General features: G+C 41.3%; 2 protein-coding genes across 6 annotated transcripts in view; one reads left to right on the forward strand and one right to left on the reverse strand.

Annotated features, from left to right (window-relative positions):
- Positions 1-1,226: 1,226 nt before the first annotated feature.
- Positions 1,227-21,623, forward strand: agpat4 (1-acylglycerol-3-phosphate O-acyltransferase 4 (lysophosphatidic acid acyltransferase, delta)). 3 transcript variants are annotated; one of them, XM_082970542.1, is made up of 9 exons: positions 1,240-1,819; positions 7,499-7,742; positions 15,984-16,153; positions 16,363-16,524; positions 16,871-17,024; positions 18,633-18,735; positions 18,961-19,036; positions 20,324-20,522; positions 21,067-21,623. In XM_082970542.1, exons 2-9 carry the CDS (start codon positions 7,565-7,567, stop codon positions 21,147-21,149), a joined length of 1,125 nt encoding a protein of 374 aa, XP_082826668.1. In that variant the 5' UTR covers positions 1,240-1,819; positions 7,499-7,564; the 3' UTR covers positions 21,150-21,623. The 3 variants fall into 3 exon arrangements, with proteins under 3 accessions (XP_082826669.1, XP_082826668.1, XP_014035540.3); XM_014180065.3 differs by having other exon boundaries at positions 1,241-1,819; positions 7,565-7,742; XM_082970543.1 differs by lacking the exon at positions 7,499-7,742 and having other exon boundaries at positions 1,227-1,819.
- Positions 21,624-21,742: 119 nt separating this feature from the next.
- LOC106589750 (mitogen-activated protein kinase kinase kinase 4) overlaps positions 21,743-25,958 on the reverse strand; it is a 113,909-nt gene continuing 109,693 nt past the window's right edge. For all 3 annotated transcript variants that reach the window (XM_014180062.3, XM_014180061.3, XM_014180063.3), the window contains 2 exons: positions 23,711-23,890; positions 21,743-23,045 (listed from right to left, as the gene is read on the reverse strand). In XM_014180062.3, coding sequence (XP_014035537.1) covers positions 23,025-23,045; positions 23,711-23,890 — 201 coding nt within the window. In that variant the 3' untranslated portion in view covers positions 21,743-23,024. The remainder of the gene's footprint in view (positions 23,046-23,710; positions 23,891-25,958) is intronic.

A 25,958-nucleotide genomic window follows, 5' to 3' on the forward strand; every position in this document is an offset into this window, starting at 1 on the left:
CCATGTAGTGTAAGTAATCCCACAGTATCACAGCGGGTCAAACAGGTGTGTGTGTGTGTGTGTGTGTGTTAGTCAGATTATCCAGTGTCCACAGTGCATGTGGTGTACTATGGTCTTAGTCATGCTCTCACTAACCTTTCCTTCCCAGAGGGCGTGAGGCTCTTGGAACGTGACTGAGGACACCCTGGCATGACACCTGGACTTGCCTGGCCCAATCTCACCTGGCTCCCATCTACCTGCCCGTTACTTTAAAGTCCATCATTAACCTATGCAGCCCTGGATACATTGTCTTACTTACTACTGCAACAACTTGTATCAATTATTTGCCCACAAGGCTCTGGTCAAATGTAGTGCATTATGCAGGGAGAAGTTTTGGGGAATAAGGTGCCCTTTGAAATGTATTCTGCCTGTTGAGCCACACCCTGCCTATTGGAAATCATTTCTCTGTCTCATTCCAGTTAATCAAATGAAGAGGAGATGCTGTGACTATAATTGATGTAGTAAATTACTTTTCCTGTCAATGACTTTATAGACTTCCTTTATTGTGTATGTGTGTCCCTGATGAAGGTTTAATAAAACCTTCATTCAGCCAAGAAATCCATATTTTCATTGATGTAACATTCAACAGACTGAAGAGTCATGTACCAATGAGATGAATTAGTTGCATTGAGTTGTGTGTGGTGTTGCCATTCAGCATCATCTGGCCTTGGTATCATCTGGCCTTGGTATCATCTAGCCTTGGTATCATCTAGCCTTGGTATCGAATAACTTATAACTGACAAAATACCTCAGCCATAGCAAATCATTGACGAAAGAAGTCACAGTTCCTGTTTGCGCTAATCTTTATTTGACTTGCTGTAATACGGAGACACAGACTGTATAAAAGCATACATTCAAGAACCTATGATCAGATGGAGAAGTAGAGGAAAAACCAGTGGAGGCAGCAACAGGCAGGTAGAGGGGAGCCCATCCAGGTGTCAGGCCAAGGTGTCCTCAGTTGCAGTCTAAGTGCCTCAGACCCTCCAGAAGGGTTAGTTAGAGCATGGCTAAGACCATAGTACACCACCTGCAATGGGGTAGAGGATAATCAATAGTGTTGCTGTGGACACTGGATAATCTAGCACACACCTGTTTAACCTCGCTGTGATACTGTAGACCTACTTATGTTACTTTTCTGAGTCAATTCAGATAGCATTAAATGTCCTGTGTTTGTGTTAACCATGGCAGCCAGCATTGTAAATAAAGATATGTGCAGTGTCTGTGGATCCTTTCCCCTTTAATGTATTTGTCATGTCAGCCAGGCCCATCTTTTCAAAGTAACACAATTTATTTCAGTCTCTAGTTGAGAAAATGAAGGAGTCTATTGATTCAGTCCTTGTTTCGTTTTCACTTATGGTTACCTGGTAAATAACCAAGAACCATGGAAACCAGACGATCCCAATAATTTAGGTAGCCTAGTAAATGATGCGCCTCTGGTATGTTCTATTGGGAACTGTCCGGGAGTCGTTTCCCTGTTTACTACTCAAATATATTTTACTTCATAAGTCTAAAACGAAATGAACTGCAATACGCTGGTCTGAAATATATTAGCATAACCATGCTACACAGAACAAAAGCGGACCCATTGTAAATTGAGTGTTTTTTTGTATTAAAACGTATCCCAGTGCAACATGCCTAGCTCTAACCACTGGGGCGTGGCTTACGGAGCACACTGAAATGAGCGTTCGTAACGCCGTATTCAAACTGATCGAGTTATCTCACCACGCCGGCAGTGTCTGGGCGCGTTATCGCCACAAAAGAACCAAACGCCTGGGACAAGGTAGGTAACACACTTTTATTCATGTAATCTAAACGTATGTTTTTTTCACACTGTCTTATTATTAGGTTACTCCTGTATTTTCTTATTTTTTTGTATACTACAACTAGTATACATATAGTTCCTTGGTAAGAATATTGATTATAAATTAAAACCTAGTTTGTTCGATTTCAATCAATGAAAAAAGCTTTGTGATTTTGAACTATATTAACTTAGTGTTATCATAACCAAAAATAAACTGTTGGGGAGACTCAAATTATGTTGGCTATAGTTTGAAATCATATTTTTTCTAAATAATTTTGCTCTTATGGAATGCTATTCATTGAGCACTTCAGATAGAAACCAAGTGCTATTTGGAATCAGAAGATGTTATGGGATGCATTTGCTTAGAATGAGAATGAAAAACAATTTTCCTCTCCCGTCCTGATACTTCCTCAAAAGCATAGGTGAGGTTTGACAGGCTACTGTACACCAGCACTCCCCTGAGGTAAATTCCTCCATACTAGATTGTATTGTATTGTGGTGCAGTCAGGTAGGGCCAGCCAGCTATTGGTACACTGTAGTAGTTCCCATGGTGTAACCTAGCAGGGTGTGTCATCAGCATGGTATAATTACCAGATAGCCAGTCAGACAATGTGTACCTGCCAGCACAGTTGTCTGCCTAGAGTTGTGCCCAGTTCTGTTGGGAAGTTGGCTGGTGGAAGACAGTTAGATTAGATTAGAGTTGTTCCACCTCAAAGAGCACAAGAAATAGGATTTCAACACCCACTATCTCAGATAGTTCTGACGTCGTCTCTGTAGTTAGTAACAGATACGATTAGCGTTTCTGAAACATTATTTTGTTGAAATATAATTTGATCTCAGAGAAATTAAGCTATTTTATTGCACCCAAATTGGTCATTTTAATGTATAGGATTCAGCTAATATTCAATAAATATAGTACTCAACATCCCATTTGAACCAAACTTCTTCCTACCAATGAGTAAGACATGAGGAATAAATAAAACACGGTCAAAACCCACCCAGGGACCACCCACACCCCATGCCAATCCCACCCCAACAACCAGTATACATTATCGGTTCTATATGTTTGACAAGTAGTATGAAGCTGTAGCTTTGAGTGTTGCTTCTCCATACTATGTAATGTATTCGCTGTGTATCTGGTGGTGTTTCTTTCTCTCCCCTCTTCAGAGGAATTACTAATTGAAGTCGCTTGCATTATTTACCATAGAGTTGTGTGAAAGTACTAGGTTTTGACCACTAGAACAAATCAAATCAAATTCTATTTGTCACATGCGCCGAATACAACATACTTACTTACACGACCTTAACCAACAATGCAGTATTTTTTTTGAAGTAGAAAAATATTTATGCCTCTGTTCCTGCAATACCACCACACTCTTTTATCCATTTTGCTGTTCTTGTGTCTTGTGTTTATTAAATAGATCACATTTTCCTTTGCAACTTTGGGTAAAAAAACTATAGATTTGGCTCATTATGAAAATAAATTGTGTGGTCAACTTCACAATTCAATCCAGTCCTTTATAAAAGCTGTTCAGTTAATAGGGGGTTCAACAACTGAGGAAGTGGAAACTCAGAACACATTAGATTGCTAACTTTAAATATAATAGCCACTGCTAGTAGCCATGTATTCATTCAACAGTAAATGTAATGTCCTAAAACAAACTTTGAAGTTGTAGACTAGCACCCATGATACCTATAGGCCTATGGCCTCGCAATGGCCGATGCGCATTTTGTGCACGCAAAGCTCCATATCTCCAAGCAATATCAAATATCTTGGTTGTAAAATAGTTGCTATTGAGCTGAATATTGAGAGTTGAGAAAACAAATTATATCTAATAAAAAGCTGAGACCCTCCTCTCTAAGACCTGTTTTTAAAAAACAAACAGACCATACAGTATATAGACAAAAACAATAAACAACTTAACATAGCATGCTAGCAGATACCCATAGACTTCCAGTCATTGTGCTAATGCTAGTTAGCATTGGCTCAAGAAACTACCTCTAACTTGCTTTTTTTTTTTACAACAAACAAAAAAACTTACATGGACAAAAAACATGAACAAATTAACATTACATACATTTCCACAAACATTCATGATATCACGCTTGCTCAGACCCACTGTGTCCACACCCATTGTTTCTAATACTTGTAAGACTCTTCCCCATATGATTTGTTTGTTTTTGACTGTAGAAAGATTATTATTAGATTCAATATTTAAATAATAAAGAATATGATTATTCTATTCTCTTGTTTGGAGTATCATTTGGCTTCCAGTATTTAAGTAATAGCTTCTTCAATATAAGCGTTAAAAATAATATTGTCCAACCCTTTGTGTATCTCACTGCACCCCCATTAGCCATGTCTTGAAATATGCAGATAGATGGATTAAAAGTACATTTACATTGTAAAACTTCTGACAGACAGTTTTCTAACTCTGCCCATAACTTTTGGACTTTATAGCACTCCCAGAAGGCATGAATTATTGAGTCATTGTTAGTTTTACACTTAAGATATGACTCTGCCGTTTTGCTGTAGACTTTGTGAATTTTGTCTCTTGTATATTACATTCTATATATCAGTTTATACTGGATTAAGCATACATTTTTGTTAACTGTAATTTTGTGCGTTATGTTCAAATGCGTGTTTTTCACGCATTTGCATTTTGAAATGTTATAGCCTACAATCAGAACACATTTTTCTCTTGAGTGCATGGGGGGAGAGGAGAGTGGCTCACTTATTCCAGCAGCAGGCTCCAGTAAGGGCACAGGGGCAGGGCAGACACTTTGATTACAGGAATCAGGAGGATAATGCACTTTACTGTTTGACCAAATCATGGTTTTAGGATCAATAGGAAGTTTTAAGTGAGGTGACATTTTAAAATATGCTCTTTCTTTTTTTTTAAGATGCATGATCTTAGCTGTCTAACTGATGACAGACATGGGGCAGGTCTCTTTGCTGATGTCGCGTTTGACTTTGAATGTGAGTTTGCATGACCTCAGCTCATCAGAAAACCAGGCCGGGAAATCTTGATAGGGGGATGGTCGGTGCCCACTGATCAGCCAAAGGCTGTAACAGAGAAATTTGTATAACAAAGAAAGTTCGCAATTAAAAAAATAAATAATGGGCTGCTGGCCATGTCACCTTTTTTCATTCTTTTACTTTTAGTTAAAAATTATATTTTTGTGTGTCAATTTCGAGCAGCCCACCCAACAAAAAAATGGTCCAGCCCATCAGGCATTTGCCAGAATTGCCAGATGGCGAAACTGCCACTGGACCTTTATGGATAGTGGTGACAGGCCTACATGGCTCCTTTTAGATCAGTACAGTCTTTCTTTAGTAGACCTCAATGACTTCTATTCAGCCAAGATGAAGGAAGGGAGAGAGATATAGAAGTGGAATAAAAGGAGCTTTATTTTTTAACAGCCAGTTCTTTGGAGGGCAGTGAGCGCTTCACTGTGTCAGTCAGGGTCAGGATAACACAACTCTGCCAACTGTTGTGGAGCGAGGATGGGGTGACCTTTGCCCCATTAACCATCCAGTGACTAGCTTTTGTAATTCACCTTCTGAAATATTGAACTTCAACTATTTGAAGTGGCCAGTGAGACTAAATACTGTGAATAAAATAAAATGACAATTGAACTTACTCAACCGGTTGTCTGGGTGGTTGGTTCTCTACCTCTGGGAATTTGAGACAAAATATCCACAGGTAGGCCTAAGTATTATTAAACAGACGTTTTCAAAACTCTGGTAGTGCATTCAGATTTCTGTCATCTGAAGCATGCGCACATTATGTAAATACATGCAAGCTATGCATGCATAGTAGTTGAGCAAGGGTGATCTATACTGATGACTGGAAGTTACAGTATCTCATTGATGTGTATCCTTGAGACTTGTCTGTCCAACCTGGTCTCAGAGCATTTAGTATTATTCTGTACGTAAATCCGAAACACTCCATTTAGTATGATATGTTACGTTTTGTGGGGTATGCATTAAGTTGTAGATGTCCATCACCAATTTTGTTTGCTAGGCTAGGGATTAGGGTTAAGTTTAGGAGTTAGGCTAAATGCTAACATCAGCTTGACAAAGGAGCTGATCGTGGACTACAGGAAACTGAGGGCTGAGCATGCCCCCATTCACATTGAGGTAGTAGAGACAGTTGAGAGATTGAAGTTCCAGGGTGTCTACATCACTTATTTTATTTATTTGTATTTAACCTTTATTTAACTAGGCAAGTCAGTTAAGAACAAATTCTTATTTACAATGACGGCCTACCCAGGCCAAGCCCCAATCCGGACAACGCTGGGCCGATTGTGTGCCGCCCAATCACGGCTGGTTGTGATACAGCCTGGAATCGAACCAGGCTTTATTGTGAGGCCTCTAGCACTGAGATGCAGTGCCTTAGACCGCTGCACCACTCGGGAGGCCACTAAAGACCTATCATGGTCCAAACACACCAACAGATGTGAAGAGGGCACAACAACGCCTCTTCTCCCTCAGGAGGCTGAAACAAAAAGATTTGGCATGGGCCCTCAGATCCTCAAAATGTTCTACAGCTGCACCATTGAGAGCATCTTGACTGGCTGCACCATCACTTGGTATGGCAACTGCTCGGCATCCGGCCACAAGGTACTACAGAGGGTAGTAGTGTGTACGGCCCACTACTGGGGCCGAGCTCCCAGTGATGGGAGCACGCATCAGCAACCACAGCTAATGAAGTCACTGAAACCCTTTACAAAGAGTTGCAGTCTGTTTTGGAATGGGTGGCCAGTAATAAACTGGTCCTGAACATCTCTAAAACTAAGATCATTGTATTTGATACAAATCATTCCCAAAGTTCAAGACCTCATCTGAATCTGGTAATGAATGGTGTGGCTTTTGAACAAGTTGAGGAGACTAAATTACTTGGCTTTACCTTAGATTGTAAACTGTCATGGTCAAAACATATAGATTCAATGGTTGTAAAGATGAGAGGTCTATCTGTAATAAAGAGATTCTCTGCTTTTTTGACACCACACTCCAAAAAGCAAGTCCTGCAGGTTCTAGTTTTGTCTTATCTTAATTATTGTCCAATCGTGTGGTCGAGTGCTGCAAGGAAAGACCTAGTTAAGCTGCAGCTGGCCCAGAACAGAGAGACTGACTGCATCACTTTTTATTTTTATAAGAAACATTAATGTGTGGAAAATGTCAAATTGTTTTCATAGTCAACATACACACAGCTCTGACACACACACTTCCCCCACCAGACATGCCAGCAGGTGTCTGTTCACAGTCCCCAAATCCAGAACAAATTCAAGAAAGCGTACAGTATTATATAGAGCCATTATCGCATGGAACTCCATTCCATCTCATATTGCTCAAGTGAACTGCAAACCTGGTTTCAAAAATAAAGCAACACCTCACGGCACAACGCCTCTCCTCTATTTGACCTAGATAGTTTATGTATTGATATGTAGGCTACGTGTGCCTTTAATTTTAATTTTTATGTAGTTCTGTCCTTTAGCTGTTCTTGTCTATTAATGTTCTATATTATGTCATGTTTTGTGTGGAACCCAGGAAGAGTAGCTGCTGCTTTTGCAACAGTTAATGGGGATCCTAATAAAATACCAAATACCTCCCCTCTCCTCTTCCCTCCGCTCCCCTCCCCTGAATGCATTCAGTTGTACAACTGACTAGGTATCCCCCTTTCCTCTTCCTTTCCCTTCCTCCCCACTCCTCTCCTCTAGATGGGTCTGGTACAGTGGTTGAAGGGCCAGCTCTTGTGTCATCTGGTCATCTGCTATGGGTTCTTTGTCAGCGGTCTCCTGATCAACCTATTACAGATCTGCACTCTGCCCCTCTGGCCAATCAACAAGCAGCTGGCCAGGAGGATCAACTGTAAACTGGGATACTCCCTCACCAGCCGTGAGTAGGATCTATTCTACTGTTCTTTACTTCTACTGCAGGCCTTCTCTTGGCCTGAAATACAAACTGAATATCATTCTCTTTCCCTATTGTTTCACTTCACTGATTTAAAGGGGCAATCTCAGGCTCAGACACGAGGTATGTGGCAGGAACCCCAGACAATCACAGATTATAAAGGGAAAGCCAGCCACGTTGCAGACACCGACGCCTCACTCCCGGACAAACTAAACACCTTTGCCCTCTTCGAGGAAAAAAACGGAACCGCGGAAGTGGGCCACCACCGCTAACGAGGACAGTGAGCTTGCGTTCTCCGTGGCCGACGTGAGTAAGACATTTAAGCGTGTTAACCATTGCAAGGCTGCCAGCCCAGACGGCATCTCAAGCCGCGTCCTCAGAGAATGTGCAGACCAGCTGGCTGGATTGTTAGTCTGTCGTCCCCACTTGCTTCAATATGTCCACCATTGTTCTTTTACTCAAGAGAGCGAAAGTAACTGAACTAAATGACTATCGCTCAGTAACACTCACTTCTGTCATCATGAAGTGTTTTGACAGGCTAGTTAAGGATCATATCACCTCCACCTTATCCGGCACCCTAGACCACAGTACAATTTGCATACCGCCCCAACAGAGCCACGGATGTACACTGCCCTATCCCATCTGGACAAGTGGAATACCTACGTATGTAAGAATGCTGTTCATCGACTTCAGCTCAGCCTTCAACACCATAGTGCCCTCCAAGCTCATCACTAAGCTCGTGGCCCTGGATCTGAACCCCACCTTGTGCAACTGGGTCCTGGACTTCCTGACCGACCTATCCCAGGTGATGAAGTTAGGCAAAAACACACTGATCCTCAACACGTGGGCCCCACAAGGGTACGTGCTCAGCCCCCTTCTGTACACCCTGTTCATCCATGACTGCATGGCCATGCACATCTCCAACTCCATCATCAAGTTTGCTGATGAAACAACAGTGCTAGGTCTGATTACCAACAACAACAAGACTGCCTACAGGGAGGAGGTGAAGGACCTGGCGGAGTGGTGTCAGGAAAATAACCTCTCCCTCAACGCCAACAAAATGAAGGAGCTGATCATTGACTTCAGGAGGCAGCAGAGGGAGCACGCCCCCATCCACATTGACGGGGAGAGGGTGAAATGCTTCAAGTTCCTCTGTGGGCACATCACTGACAACCTGAAATGGTCCATCCACCGAGACAGTGTGGTGAGAAGGCGCAACAGCGCCTCTTCAACCTCAGCAGGGTGAAGAAATTTGGCTTAGCCCCCCAAGCCACAGACTGTTCACCCCGCTACCATCTAGAAGGCAGAGACCATACATGCGTATCAAAGCTGGGACAGAGAGTCTGAAAAGTCAGCTTCTATCTCCAGGCCATCAGACTGTAAAATAGTCACCACTAGCCGGCCTCTGCCCAGTACCCTGCCCTCAACTTAGTCACTGTTCCTAGCTGGCTACCACCCAATACAATACCCTGCACCTTAGAGACTGCTGCCCTATGTAGTCATTGAACACTGATCACTTTAATAACTGGGTGGTATGAGCAATGAATTCTCATACCACAGGTATGACAAAATGTTTAATTTTGCTGCTCTAATTACGTTGGTAACCAGTTTCTGTTTTGATGTCTTCACTATTATTGCAGACTGAGAGAAAAATAAATTACCTGGACTTATGGATCATCAAAGAGAATGATGCATTACACAGACTTATACACAAAGCCCACAGACCGCAATACCCTGCTATGTGTGGATAGTATGCATCCTCTTCTCATCTAGAATGGTCTACCATATAGCCAGTTATGCAGGGTTAAACAAATCTGTGGCCACCAGACAGATTTTGACAGCAAGGCTAAAAAAATGACAGATAAATTCAAAATGAGAGGCTACAAGGACAAAACTCTTGATGCTGCAATGATGAAAATATCTCAAAAACCAAGAGAGGAATTACTAAACTCAACCAAAGAAGAAAACAACGCAACCGTGTTTTGCATTAAGTACACCAAGAGTTCGGGGAAAATGAACGCAATCATGAAAAAGCACTGGCATATTCTGCAATCAGACCAAAAAATTGCACACCTCTTCAAGGATCCCCACTGGTGGTCTATAGGTGTGGTTGCTATATTGGAGATAGCTTGGTGAAATCTGACCTGCCCCCTGAACCCACTCAGACACTCAAATCAAATCAAACTTTATTTGTCACATGTGCTGAATACAACAAGTGTAGACCTTACTATGAAATGCTTACTTACAAGCCCTTAACCAACAGTGCAGTTCAAGAAGAGTTAAGAAAATATCTACCAAATAAACTAAAGTAAAAAATTATAAAAAGTAACACAATAACGAGGCTATATACCGAGTCAGTGTGCGGGGGTACAGGTTAGAGATAATTTGTACATGTAGGTAGGGGTGAAGTGACTAAGCATGTATAATAAACAGCGAGTAGCAGGGGTCAATGTAATAGTCCGGTGGCCATTTTATTATTTGCAGTATTATGGATTGGGGGTAGAAGCTGTTATGGAGCCTTTTAGTCTTAGACTTGGCACTCCGGTACCGCTTGCCGTGCAGTAGCAGAGAAAATAGTCTATGACTTGGGTGACTGGAGTCGCTGAGAATTTTATTGGCTTTCCCGGATTGCAGGAAGCTTGGCCCCAGTGATATACTAGGCCGTATGCACTACTCTATAGCGCCTTACGGTCAGATGCCGAGCAGTTGCCATACCAGGTGGTGATGCAACCAGTCAGGATGCTCTGGATGGTGCAGCTATAGAACTTTTGGAGGATCTGGGGACCCATGCCAAATCTTCAGTCTCCTGAGGGGGAAAAAGGTTTTGTCGTGCCCTCTTCACGACTGTCTTGGTGTGTTTGGACCATGATAGATCGTTGGTGATGTGGACACCAAGGAACTTGAAACTTTCGACCTGCTCCACTACAGCCTCGTTGATGTTTCCTGTAGTCCCCAATCAGCTCCTTTGTCTTGCTCACGTTGAGGGAGAGGTTGTTGTCCTGGCACCAAACTGTCAGTTCTCTGACCTCCTCCTTATAGGCTGTCTCATCGTTGTCGGTGATTAGGCCTACCACTGTTAACTTTTTAGGGTATAGGGGGCAGTATTTTCAATTTCGGATGAAAAGCGTGCCCAGAGTAAACTGCCTAATACTCGGGCCAAGAGTCAAATATTTGCATATAATTAGTAGATTTGGATAGAAAACACTCTGAAGTTTCTAAAAATGTTTGAATGATGTCTGTGAGTATAACAGAACTCATATGGTAGGCAAAAACCTGAGAAAAATCCAACCAGGAAGTGGGAAATCTGAGAATTGTAGTTCTTCTTTTGAATCCCTATCGAAACTACAGTGTCTGTGGGGTCACGTTCCTAAGGCTTCCATTGACTGTCAACAGCCTTTAAAGTTTTTTCATCCTTCTCCTGTTACTGGGCAGAGAATAGTAGCTCAGTCAATGAGTGGACTGCCTATGGACAAAGGGCTTGGGTATGCGCGATCCCGCGAGCGCGCCGTTCCTTCTATTTCTCCTGGAATGAATACGCTATTGTCCGGTTGGAATATTATCGACGTTTTATGTTAAAAATACCCTAAGGTTTAATTGTAAACACCGTTTGACATGTTTCTACGACCGGTAATGGAACATTTTGACATTTTGTGTCCTGATTTACGCTCGCGCGTTATGCCTTTGGATAGTGATCTGAACGCACGAACAAAACGGAGGTATTTGGACATAAATATGGAGTATTTCGAACAAAACAAACATTTCTTGTGGAAGTAGGAGTCCTCGGAGTGCATTCTGACGAAGATCAGCAAAGGTAAGAGAATATTTATAATACTAATTCTGAGTTTTGTTGATGCCAGAACTTGGCGTGTAGCTGTATTGCTTGCTTCGATGGCTGAGCTATGTACTCAGAATATTGAACAATGTGCTTTCTCCGTAAAGTTATTTTGAAATCTGACAAAGCGGTTGCGTCAAGGAGTAGTGTATCTATAATTCTTTCAATTTGTTGTAAATTTTATCAACGTTTATGATGAATATTTTTGTAAATTGATGTGCACATTCACCGGGTGTTTTGGTGGGAATACATTTTCTGAACATCACGCGCCAATGTAAAATGCTGTTTTTGGATATAAATGTGAACTTTATCTAACAAAACTTACATGTATTGTATAACATGAAGTCCTATGAGTGCCATCTGATGAAGATCATCAAAGGTTAGTGAATATTTTAGCTGTACTTTTGGTTTTTGTGATGCATGTCCTTGCGAAGTTTATGTCCTAACATAATCAAATTTTATGCTTTCGCCGTAAAGCCTTTTTGAAATCGGACAATGTGGTTAGATTAACAAGAGCCTTATCTTTAAAATGGTGTAAAATAGTTGATTGTTTGAGAAAATGAAATTATGAGATTTTTGCTGTTTTGTATTTCGCGCCATGCTATTTCACTAGCTGTTGAATAGAGTGTCCCGCAGGTGGGACGGTCACGTCCCAACTAGCCCAGAGATGTTAAGCAAACATCATTAAGCAAACTTAATGATGGCGTTGAAGTCGTTTGGCCACACAGTCGTCGATGTACAGGAGGGGACTAAGTACACACCCCTGAGGGGCCCCAGTGTTGAGGATCAGCGTGGTAGACGTGTTGTTGCCTACCCTTACCACCTGGGGGCGGCCCATCAGGAAGTCCAGGATCCAGTTGCAGAGGGAGGTGTTCAGTCCCATGGTCTTTAGCTTAGTGATGAGCTTTGAGGGCACTATGGTATTGAACGCTGAGCTCTAGTCAATGAACAGCATTCTCACATAGGTGTTCCTTTTGTCCAGGTGGGAAAGGGTAGTGTGGAGTGCGATTGCATCATCTGTGGATCTGTTGGGGCGGTATGCAAATTGGAGTGGGTCTAGGGTATCCGGGAGGATGCTGTTGATGTGAGCCATGACCAGCCTTTCAAAGCACTTCATGGCTACCGACGTGAGTGCTACGGGGCGGTAATCATTTAGGCAGGTTACCTTCGCTTCCTTGGGCACAGGGACTATGGTGGTCTGCTTGAAACATGTAGGTATTACAGACTCAGTCAGGAAGAGGTTGAAAATGTCAGTGAAGACACTTGCCAGTTGGTCTGCGCATACTTTGAGTACACATCCTGTAATCCATCTGGCCCCACGGCTTTGTGAATGTTGACCTGTTTAAAAGTCTTGCTCACATTGGCTACCGAGAGCGTGATCACACAGTCATCCAGAACTGCTGGTGCTCTCGTGCATGCTTCAGTGTTGCTTGGCTCAAAGCGAGCATAAAAGCATTTAGCTCGTCTGGTAGGCTCGCGTCACTGGGCAGCTGGCAACTGGCCTTCCCTTTGTAGTCCGTAATAGTTTTCAAGCTCTGCCACATTTGACAAGCGTCAGAGCCGGTGTAGTAGGATTCAATCTTAATCCTGTATTGATGCTTTGCTTGTTTGATGATTCATCTGAGGGCATAGCAGGATTTCTTATAGGCATCCGGATTAGTGTCTCGCTCCTTGAAAGCGGCAGCTCTAGCCTTTAGCTCAATGCGGATGTTGCCTGTAATCCATGGCTTCTAGTTGGGATATGTACGTATGGTCACAGTGGGGATGATGTCGTCGATGCACTTATTGATGAAGCCGATGACTGAGGTGATATACTCCTCAATGCCATTGGATGAATCCCGGAACATATTCCAGTTTGTGCTAGCAAAACAGTCCTGTAGCTTAGCATTCACGTCATCTGACCACTTCAGTATTGAGTGAGTCACTCGTACTTCCTGCTTTAGTTTTTGCTTGTAAGCAGGAATCAGGAGGATAGAATTATGGTCAGATTTGCCAAATGGAGGGCAGGGGAGAGCTTTGTATGCATCTCTGTGTGTGGAGTGAAGGTGGTCGAGAGTTTTTTTTTTCTCTGGTTGCATGTGACATGCTGGTAAAATGTTTGTAAAACTTATTTAAGTTTGCCTGCATTAAAGTCCCGGCCACTAGGAGCGCCACTTCTGGGTAAGCATTTTCTTGTTTGCTTATGGCCTTATAGAGTTGGTTGAGTGCGGTCTTAGTGCAAGCATTGGTCTGTGGCGGTAAATAGACGTCTACGAATAATATAGATGAGAACTCTCTAGATAGTGTGTGTAGATAGTGTGGTCTACAGCTTATCATAAGGTACTCTAACTCAGGCGAGCAATACCTCGAGACTTCTTTAATATTAGACGTTGCGCACCAGCTGTTATTGACAAAAAGACACACACCCCCACCCCTCATCTTACCAGATGTAGCTTCTCTGTTCTGCAGGTGCATTGAAAATCCCTCCAGCTCTATATTATCCATGTCGTCGTTCAGCCACGACTCGGTGAAACATAAGATATTACAGTTCATAATGTCCTGTTGGTAGGATAATCATAATCGTGGTCATCCATTTTATTTTCCAACGATTGCATGTTAGCAAGTAGAATTGATGGCAGTGGGAGTTTACTCAATCGCCTACGGATTCTCAAAAGGCAGCCTGATCTGTGTCTTTTCCTTCACGCAAATGACGGGGATCCTGTTCCCGGCATAGCAGTATATCTTTCTCGTCGGACTCGTTAAAGGAAAAAGCTTCTTCCAGTTTGTGGTGAGTAATCCCATTTCTGATGTCCAGAAGTTATTTTCGGCCATAAGAGACGGTGGTAGCAGCAACATTATGTACAAAATAAGTTTAAAAATACGTTACAAACAACACAAAAAAACCCGAATAAAATAGCACTTGGTTATGGGCATGTAAAACGTCAGCCATCCTCTTCGGCGCCATCTTACTCTTGACACCCATTCCAAATGGGAACTACAAATGTGGCTCATGCGCACAGTGCAATAGCACTATAAAAACATCCTTCTTCAGACACCCACATACAGGTGGAAAAATCCCTGTTAGGGGCATCATCTCATGCAAGACCAAGGGAGTAATCTATCTCATCACCTGTTCATGTGGAAAAGCCTACGTAGGACAAACGAAAAGACAATTAAAACAATGCATAGTTGAACACCGCAGCTCAATCAGGTGTGAGAACATTGACTATCCAGTAGCAGCTTACTTTGTTGAAGCTAACCATCCCATCTCCTCCCTCAAATACACAGGCATTGAGCATGTTGCTCTACCAAGGAGAGGAGGTAACATTGAGATCCTACAACTACAAAGGGAGGCTTACTGGATATCCTGTCTAAAAACATTGACCCCTAGTGGTAAAATATTCACTGATCTCAGGCCACAATTATCTCTTTGAATAAGTCTTATAAATGGTTTTATTCTTTCTACGGCTTATCAGCGTACTCCCAAAATGTTCCCCCTGTTGATGATGCTTATTATGCATTATGGTTGAACCAATAGATTACATCTAACAATTTTTTTTTTTTAATGAAATAGCAAACGTAAATATAAAATGTGAAACTGAATTAAACAATGTATGTTGATGCTAAAATTATCTACAGAAATTCAATTATGATAACACTAGCCTAATATATTCAATATGACAAACTATTGTTTTTTTTTTAACAGTTTCACTCAATTCATTCTAATTCCCTTAATTATGACACACCCCTCACTATTGTCATTATATGTCTACACAATCTGGTTCGAGCATTCCTGACATTTCCCATGAAGAAGGCACAGTGATGCGGAAACATTGGTGATTTACCCAATAAATTACTGGGAGTTTATATATATATATAGTGTCCGATTCTCTTTATTTATTTTTATTGCTTGGAGCTATACATTTTGTTACACCTGCAAAATATGTGTACGCCACCAATAAAATTGGATTTGATTTGATCTGCAGTTCAAAGAAAAACAAAGTGGCCACCCCGCCACTGTTTTGGTAAAAAGCTGAGGAATGGCAGTTCATGACCATCCATGAAATCAAAATGATAGTTTCAACCATCTTTTGAGGATATACAGTATTTGTTTCCAATTGCATTGTTTACAAACAACAGAGTAAAAAAAGTTTATATTTTTGATTTTGGTGGGGATCGTTGAACTAAGCTCGAGGTATTTATAACTTATATTCTTCAAGAATCAAATGGGTATACATCAGTCATTTAAAAGTTAAAAAAGTATGTACCAATTGCAGATTGCCCCTTTAAGTGCACTGATGCTGCAGGAGGGCTATGCTCTCTCTAACATTGTGCAATAACTGCAATGCAAAGTTACTGTACCTGCTGACAGTGGTATATTATTTACACTTTTCTCTGCTATGCGTATTCCCCAGAGTCTGTGGCTCTCTTAGAGTGGTGGTCTGGCACTGAAGTCACGCTCTACACAGACCCAGAGAATTACCGACTCTACGGCAAAGAGAATGCCATCGTCGTCCTCAACCACAACTTTGAAATAGACTTTCTGTGTGGCTGGACCTTCTGTGACCGATTCGGGGTCCTTGGGGTAAGAGAACCGGGCGCTTTCTCGATTAATCGATCTCAGATTCCTTGCATTCTCTCTCCTTGCCTCCTCTCCTTGGACCTTCTCCTCCAATACCGTTGAGGAGGTGAGGAAGGTGGGAAGCAAGGAATTGCTTGAGAAAAGACCCGTATTTTCTGAAGTTCTTTGATGCCCTCTGTTAATGTGTTTGAGTACAATCTTTCCCTTTCCAGGCCTCCAAATGTTTAGCCAAGAAAGAGTTGTCGTACCTGCCTGTGATTGGCTGGATGTGGTACTTCCTGGAGATGGTGTTTATTAAGAGGAAGTGGGAGGAAGATAAGAGGAACTTTGTCCAGAGTCTTCAGAACCTACGGGATTACCCTGAGAACTTCTGGGTGAGCCATCAATCAACCAGCCAACTAGTAAAGTAATTAATCAATCAGTCAATCAGTAATGACACTTAATAGTCCGAAGTTGATTAACATGTATAGTTCGTGAGAGGATGTGACGTCTTTTTAAATTCCTTATTCCAGTTTTCTTCACAACTAAACATGAGTATGCAGTTTGGTTATTCATCTAAAAGATTGCTTTGATTGACACAATCAATAGTATGTCACGAGTCTAGGAAGGATAACAATGTGAGAATATAATGATACTCACCTTGTAAACATGAGCATGCAGGTTCGTTGGTAAATCTAAACACAGTTTTGATGCTACAGTGAGTCTCTAATTGTGTGCCAGTTCTTGCTCCACTGTGAGGGAACACGCTTCACAAAGGAGAAGCATCGGGTCAGTATGGAGGTGGCAGAGAAGAAAAGCCTGCCCAAACTCAAACACCACCTCCTGCCCAGGACTAAGGGTTTCTGGGTAGCCGTCCAGAACCTCAGGGGGACAGGTGCGGAACCCTGTAGAGCTCCAGAATGACCAAATGCTACACGTCAAACTCATGAGCAGGGTTGGGGAGTGACTAATTACATGTAATCTGATTACATAAAAACTGTAATCAGTTAGGGTGCCAACAAAAATATTGTAATCAGATACTTTAAAAAAACTAGATTACTTCTTGGATTACTTTTAAATTCCGAAAGCATGTTTGTGAAAAAATGAATTGACAACTTTCTGTTTTCTCAATGATATTCAATTCAGCATTTAAAAAAGGTGCAAGTTTAAGTTTGTTCCACCTGAGCGAGTCTGACCACAAGTCAGAGACCACTATGATGACACACCAAATGCGTTTGATGGATCCTTTTTGTCTTCTTTGAATGCCTCTTAAGGGGAAAGTAATCCAAAAGTAACTGAAAGTAATCAGATTGTTACTGATTGCAATTTTGGACAGGTAACTAGTATCTGTAACGGATTCAATTTAGCAAGTAACCTACCCAACACTGCAGAGGAGTATTAGGGCCAAGTGAAGAGGGAAAAATAAATAAGTGATGGGTGGTGGTACTGGTTTGCACAGATAGTACTTTAAAAACTTTAAATACTTTCACAATAACGTTTAAATACATTTTTGTGAATATTCAAAATACAATTTTGTAAATTAAGTGGCAATATTTTAATTAGAAAGTAGCAATATTTTGAGAATAAAGGGGCAATATTTCAAGAATAAAGTCGCAGTTGTATTTGGTTATTAATTGCATGCCTTCCTGGCTCCCTGTTGCTGTGCGCACCACCGTTGACATGCCTGAGATGACTGGTGAAACTATACTTTAGAATTGGCTTTAGTAACAAGGAAATCCTTGCTCTTTTAGAACATAATAACCACATTATTATAAGTATTAAGACCGGGAAGAGGTTGTGCCACGGTGGCATGCACAGCAACAGGGAGCAAGGCAGACATGCAGTTAACCAAATCCCCTACTATAATCCCCTACTATAATCCCCCACTATAATCTACTACTATAATCCCCTACTATAATCTACTACTATAATCTACTACTATAATCTACTACTATAATCTACAACTATAATCTTGAAATATAACGGCAATATTATTCTCAAAATGTCAACTTTATTAAAAAAATTATTGGCTTTATTCTTTAAATATTGCCACTTCATTCTCAAATTATTGTGTAATTACCACCACAAGCTATTTTTTTTTCTCTTCACTAGGCCCTAATATGGGGGCGGCAGGTAGTCTTCCGGTTAAGAGAGTTGGGCCAGTAACCGAAAGGTCGCTGGTTTGAATCCCAGAGCCAGCAAGGTGTGAACATCTGATGTTCTGCCCTTGAACAAGGCAGTTAACCCGCAGCAACAGCTGCTCCCCGGGTGCCGATGATGTGGATGTTGATTAAGGCAGCTCCCCGCACCTCTCTGATTCAGAGGGGTTGGGTTAAATGCGGAAAACACATTTCGGTTGAATGCATTCAGTTGTACAACTGACTAGGTTAATACTCTTCCGTACAACCCAGCTCATGAGTGAATATCTAAGTATTATTTTTTTAATATTTTGGATGAAGACTGGTGCCATTCAACTTTTTGTTTTTCTCTGTTATCCCTTTAGTTGCTGCGGTGTACTGTTGTACATTAAATTTCAGAAACAATGAAACTCCAACCTTGTTGGGGGTTCTCAATGGGGAAAAGTATCATCCAGATTTATATGTAAGGTATGGATAATATGAATTCATTTTAAACCTGCATTTTCTATCGCAAGTTGGGCAAGTGCTATGGGTGGGATCTGGAAGGGCCAATGGTTAGAGGCATAACTCACTGATCTCAAGGCCCATATATTGTCTTATTGGACTGTTTTGTTTTTACTGAACCATGAAGTTATTTTGAATTGAATTGGACAGCTAAAATAAATGTGTTTCCTTCTACATTTCTGTCTCTAGGAGAATTCCACTGGAGTCCATACCAGAGGATGAGGCTGAGTGTTCTGCCTGGCTTCATAAACTCTACCAGGAGAAGGTAGGGGAGAGGGATTACAATTCACTATGGGACAGATTTACTAACTAAGCATTTGTACAAGGTGCAGTTTGCATCTATTTGTTCATTAAGGGATACAACAACAAAGGACAAAGTTAAACTCTCTTAATTTATACTTTATCTTCATGTCAGTGCCTACTCTTCACCCTTAAATTATAACTTTGTTCTGTCGCCAATGTTTAATTCAAACATTACACCAAACACTTTCTTTGGTCACTTGCACAATCCGACCCATATGTACAGTACATTAACTGATGTAAAATGGCCCTTTGGCCCCTGTTAGATTCATTTTAATTTGATATATTTGATTATTATAGTGTCATGCGTCTTTAACGATGCCCAGCCCAAATGGATAAGATTAGATGGTGCTTTGTCTGTTATTCACAGACATGTGTACTACATACAGACATTCCCAGTCCTGTTGAGCAGTTAGCAGGTGGAACTGAGTGAGTTTCCAATACTACAGTAAATTGTACAGGGAATTGTTACCCGTTTACACAGGCAGCACAATTATGGGCAAATGATCTGATCTGATTTGTCAAAAGACCAATAATTGGGCAAAAGATCAGAATTGGGCTGCCTTTGTAAACGTAGCTATAGTCCTATTCACAGTACTCATGCATTAAACAGGTTGCCACTGCAGTTGTCTGCATTGAATGCTTGTGATCATTCTACAAGAACAAGTTCCTATTAAACAAGACTATTGGAACTAAGACAGTTTGTCCTGGTTCTAGTGTGAGTAGGTAGTCAACCTTTATGGATAGTGGTGACAGGCCTACATGGCTCCTTTTAGATCAGTACAGTCTTTCATTTGTAGACCTCAATGACTTCTATTCATCCGGGAAGGAGAGGGAGAGATGAAGTGGAATGAAAGGGGATCTTTATTTTTGAGCAGCCAGCTCCTTGGAGGACAGTAAGCGCCAAGGACAAAGCTAAAACTCTCTTCATGTCAGTACCTACTCTTCACCCTTACATTATAACTTTGTTCTGTCCCCAATGTTTAATTCACAAACATTGCACCAAACACTTTCATCAATCACTTGCACAATCTGACCCATTTGTACAGTAACTGATGTAAAATTGCCATGGTTAGATTAAATGAGATGGTACTTCATAATACTTAGATCCACTACAAAAAGACATGATATAGACAAGATCAGAGACATACAGTTTATAAACACCACTCCCTTCCCACTTTGTGGCTGTGAAGCCAGTTGTCTATGCGCCTGTTTGTAAGATAATAAATGTGGTCATGTATCGTTGTTCCAGGACAAGTTCCAGGAGGACTACAGCCAGACAGGTTGTTTCCCAGGCCCCAAAGTTACCCCGCCATGCAGGCCCTGGGCCCTGATCAACTGGCTGGGCTGGACCTGCCTTCTCCTATACCCCCTCTGCCTCCTCTTGGTCCAGCTGGTCAACTCTGGGTCTATTCTCAGCATCCTGGCCACAGTGGCTTTCTGCGCTGCAGGTGGGTGTTACTGGTATATTTGATCAACTAGTGGCCCCCAAGCCAAAAGTCACCAACCAGGATAACTTTGGGGATACGGGTCTCGATTCAATCCATGCCGCGGAAGATCTGCTTTGTAGTGCGATTGACATTTAAAAGGTAATTTACGGTTGAACCATCATATGTAGTGTTTACCTTGAATGCAGTCACATTGCCTTTAAATTGCACTACAATAGACGTTCCGCGCTACGGATTGAATTGATCCCAAGGTGTACTTATTTGTACCTTCTCCCTAAACTTAGCCATTATTAACCATCTAATCTTTGTCCAAATATTTGAAAGTCAGTAACCAAGTCTGATACTGATCAAGAGCTTGTGCCTTACTCTTGGAAAGTAGTAAATTATATTGCATGTCTTTAAATGCATTGGTACTAGCCCTTATCTCACTAATAATTCCGTTGACAAACATGTTGGTCAAACATCTACACTGGATGCTGTAACCACAAAGATGTCATATGACCCTCAGCATACAGTATGTTCAAGTCTCTTTCCTTTCTATTCTCAGTGTCAGTTGGTGTGCGCTGGATGATTGGACAGACTGAGATTAAGAGAAGCTCCAGCTATGGCGTCCCACTGAACAACAAATGAGGGGATGACCTTTTTAACACTTCAACTAAGTTCAATTTACAATTGCAAGATTTCTTGCCAGCACCAGAGCATCACTCACATTACTAATCTGATAACTACAGCACAGTTCACCTCAAAATTCATTCCAAGAAATACTTGGTAACTGGTCAGGGATAACATTGAAGTCAATTCAAGCAGGACAAGACTGGGTTGACTGGTGCTTAAGTCTTTTGAGGGCACACCGGTCTGCTAATGGCAGTCTAATGTGGCCGTATTCATCTTGTCGATACATGGGAATGTACTGAACCTAAACAAAGCACAGATACGTTCAGGGCATGCATCCAGCATCTTTGTTGTTCAAGATGTATGACTAAAATTGGCACTGTTGTGACTTTGTTAAATGCACTTTTATTAGTTGTGAATGGACTCAATTGACATGCATCACATTTTTTCTGTAATAAAATAAAGACCAAAGAAAGAAAGCTGTAAAACACACCAGAGACCACTTTAGATTTATGCAGTGTGTGTAATCCCTTCTATTTTAAAGATCCTGTTTCAACATTACTTTGCCATGTTTGATGAATCTAACCTTAAGTCATGACACACACACATCATTTCTTAAAAAAAGATTTATTAATATTGTTTGTACATAGCAAACACAAAGAGCAGCAGAGGACCAAAATGTATGTGTGTTCAGCAGCAGGGAGTGAGCGTTCAACTTTGTCTCCTCTCATTGGTTGGATATGCGCCAGCTGTCCAATCAGGGCACACCCGTCTAACTGACCATCAATCCATGCCTGAAGCCTATAGAACCCCACCCACATCCCCTGCACACAAATGGCACACTATTCCCTATATAGTGCACTACTATTGACCAGGACCATAAAAGTAGTGCACTATATAGTGAATAGGGTGCCATTTGGGATGCACAATAGGCTTAAGCCCCACATGTTACCAATGCAAAAAAATATATATTTTAAAACAAATTCCCCAAAACAAAATGTTTCTTTCCTTCCTGGACTCCCCAGAGCCTTTGAGTGTTAAGTTAATTTGCATGTTTGCGTGGAAATAGTTTCTTACAGATGCAGCATCCCCTGCTTCTGTGCAATGAGGCTCACCTCATCAAACAAGGAAAGGCAAGACAATATCTGCCTCGACCAAACCTGGGGCAAGTTCAGAAGGGTACAACATTGTAGAACAAACATGCCTCGACATTTCTAGCTGCAATGTTCCACAACGTTTGTCTACTGAACGAGACCCAGATATCTGAATTGATCTAAGATCTCCTTCCTCCCCTGCGCTCAACTGTCCCTTACTTGTCCCCTAGTACACTCACTGAAAGGGGGAACAGTTTAAAAAAAAAAGTGACATAGCTTTGTTATTTCTTTAAAATGTCTTCCTCATTTGCCTTTTTATTCAGGTCTTCTATCTTCACCAGTGAGAGAACAACAAGATGTTGCTATACTTATTACTCAAGCTTTACAATATTGTTTATACAAGGAAGGATCCAATGAACCAATAATATTATTATAGTATGTACAATGCAATACATTCCCCTCTATCCCCTTCCATAAAATGCAAGACCTGTCACTCGACTACAGGGTCATGTTCATTAGGACACAACGTAGCCCAAAAAAATTCAAAGACAAAACTAAAACAAGCTGTTCTAATTGAACAAGTGCCTAATGAACACGACCCAGGTGATCCATCTGAAATTATGTCATAAGAGTTCCTCAGTTTAGCTCCAGATGCCTGCAGTTATCATTTCTTGTTCCACTTTCTGTTTCCTATGTTCACAAGCCCCTCTATCTGGCTGTGTCCAGTCTCTGGCCAACATCATGTACAGTAGTGCTATAGTTTGTAAACGTGACAGCCACAGGGTCCGTTTCCCCTCACTCACTCTTCATCTGTGCAAACCTAGGAATGAAAGACAGATGAGCTGTAGGTTAGTCTTCACATGTGATCTAGACTACCATGTGACTGTGTCTGCATACATGCACTGAACTGTATGTGCGTGTGGTTATGCATGTTTTGCCAAACTAGTACACATTATAGGGGAAAAAGCTTATTTCAGAGTGACTGAGGAGTTAAATGTTATGTTTGATTCTGTAGAAGTAAAATATTAACACACCACCATGCTTCTCAAATAGATTTTGTAGGTAATTATAACCACAAAGTTGAATAAAGATAACTCTCAAAACATGAAAGTACCTAGAGGTGGGACTATAAACCAAAAATGATCAACACCAACCATACATCACAGGTATTTTGCTGATATGGTTCATTAGGATAAGTAGCCTATACTAGAGAACAGTGAAGTTTGAAATGTAATACTGTTGCTAATATGGGTGATTGTTCATGGAACAATAGATGGCTACAGCCATCACACTAATAGTAGTGGTTTAAGGATAATTGAACAAAAACTGTGGTGCACATTCACGTTAAACTACTTATCGTTATCGCATCAATTCAGGCAATTTAGCGCAATATGGATTTTTGTCCGTATGGCACATCTCTAATAGCTCTACGTCCAATGTGTTCCATTAATATTGTTTTGTAATGAAGTATGTCATGTTTCTGACCTTGACGAATGGGTGGTCCAACAGTGTACTGGCAGTCCAGCGTTGTTTGGGCTCGCTCTCCAGACAGTGACCCAGGAAATCCTTCCCCTCTGTGGACAGCTTCTCTGGGATGGGGGGCTTGTGGCCCATACCCACCTTGTACATGATCTGAAAGTTGTGCTCGTACTCGTGCCACGGCCTCTGCATGGTGGGAGAGGGGAGAAGGAGACATCAGTCTCGAGATTTTTCAAAACACATATTTCTTTTCAATCTGCTTAACTGCAGGCAAATGCACAGGGTTTAGATTAGATATTTTGATTAGAAATCATACAAAACAGAGTTTGGGAGGGACATAGAGGTTTGAAGACGGACACAGAGACAGAGTGTGAGAGAAAAGAGGACATGCAGTCTCAAGACATTTGTAAACAACCTTGAATACCTGTAAAACAAAGGATTTATACTTCCCCGAAGCATTCACGTATATGGTGGTGATAGTAGTAGTAATGATACTACTAGTAGTAGTGATAGTAACAATTGTAGTGGTTGTAGTAATGATGCTAGTAGTAGTAGTGCTAGTAGTAGTAATAGAGATACCAGTGGTAGTAGAAGTAGTGGTGATCATAATAGTAGTAGTGAGAGTAACAATAGTAGTGGTTGTAGTAGTAGTAGTGCTACTAGTAGAGTAGTGATGCCACCAGTAGTGATAGTAGTAGTAAAAATACTAGTAACAATAGAAGTGGTTGTAGTGGTAGTAATTGTGGTAGTGCTACTAGTAGTAGTGGTGCTACTAGTAGTGATAGTAGTAGTAAAAATACTAGTAACAATACAAGTGGTTGTAGTAGTGATGATCATAGTAGTGATGATAGTAACAATAGTAGTGGTTGTAGTGGTAGTAATTGTGGTAGTGCTACTAGAGGTAGTGGTGCTACTAGTAGTGATAATAGTAATAGAAACAATAGTGGTTGTAGTAGTAGTAATAATAGTAGTAGTGGTGATAGTAGTAGTAATAATAATAGTGGTAGTAATAATAGTAGTGATAATAGAAGTAGTGGTGACAGTATAATAGTAATAGTGATGATAGTAGTGGTGGTGATAGTAGTATTACTAGTGATAATAGTACTAGTACTAGTGATAGTAGTGGCACCAGAAGTAGTAGTGGTGATAGTAGTACTAGTAGTAGTGATAGTGCTACTAGTAGTAATAATAGTAGTGACAGTTGTGATAATAGTAATATAAACAATAGTAGTTGTAATGGTGATAGTAGTAGTACTAGTAGTGCTGATAGTAGAAGTAGTTGTAATGGTGAAAGTATAATAGTAATAGTGGTGAAAGTATAATAGTAATAGTGGTGAAAGTATAATAGTAATAGTGGTGATAGTAGTAGTAGTGATCGTGATAGTAGGAGTACTAGTAGTGGTGATAGTAGTAGTACTTGTGATAGTGCTACTAATAGTAGTGGTGATAATAGTAATAGCAATAGAAACAATAGTGGTGATAGTAGTAGTGATAATCGTAGTAAGCTCAGCAAAAAAAGAAACGTCCTTTCACTGTCAACAGAGTTTATTTTCATCAAACTTAGCATGTAAATATTTGTATGAACATAAGATTCAACAACAGACATAAACTTAACAAGTTCCACAGACATGTGACTAACAGAAACTGAATAATGTGTCCCTGAACAAAGGGGGGGGGGGGGGGGTCAAAATCAAAGTAACAGTCAGTGTCTGGTGTGTACACCAGCTGCATTAAGTACTACATCTCCTCCTCATGGACTGCACCAGCTTTTCCAGTTCTTGCTGTGAGATGTTACCCCACTCTTCCACCAAGGCACCTACAAGTTCCTGGACAATTCTGGGGGAATGGCCCTAGCCCCAGACCATGACAGACCCTCCACCTCCAAATCAATCCCGCTCCATAGTACAGGCCTCGATGTAACGCTCATTCCTTCGATGATAAACGCGAATCCGACCATCACCCCTGGTGAGACAAAACCGCGACTCGTCAGTGAAGAGCACTTTTTGCCAGTCCTGTCTGGTCCAGCGACGGTGGGATTGTGCCCATAGGCGACGTTGTTGCCGGTGATGTCTGGTGAGGACCTGCCTTACAACAGGCCTACAAGCCTTCACTCCAGCCTCTCACAGCCTATTGCGGACAGTCTGAGCACTGATGGAGGGATTGTGCGTTCCTGGTGTAACTCGTGCAGTTGTTGTTGCCATCCTGTACCTGTCCCGCAGGTGTGATGTTCGGATGTACCGATCCTGTGCACGTG

Source organism: Salmo salar, chromosome 28 (genome assembly GCF_965601325.2).
Source record: "Salmo salar chromosome 28, fSalSal1, whole genome shotgun sequence".
Taxonomy (NCBI): Eukaryota; Metazoa; Chordata; class Actinopteri; order Salmoniformes; family Salmonidae; genus Salmo; species Salmo salar.

Bases quoted from the DNA above. Each gene is read 5' to 3' on its own strand.
- agpat4 (XM_082970542.1), top strand. From the start codon at position 7,565: ATGGGTCTGGTACAGTGGTTGAAGGGCCAGCTCTTGTGTCATCTGGTC. The intron at 16,525-16,870 runs GTGAGCCATCAA...ATTGTGTGCCAG, and splicing joins ATTACCCTGAGAACTTCTGG to TTCTTGCTCCACTGTGAGGG. The intron at 18,736-18,960 runs GTATGGATAATA...TTCTGTCTCTAG, and splicing joins CATCCAGATTTATATGTAAG to GAGAATTCCACTGGAGTCCA.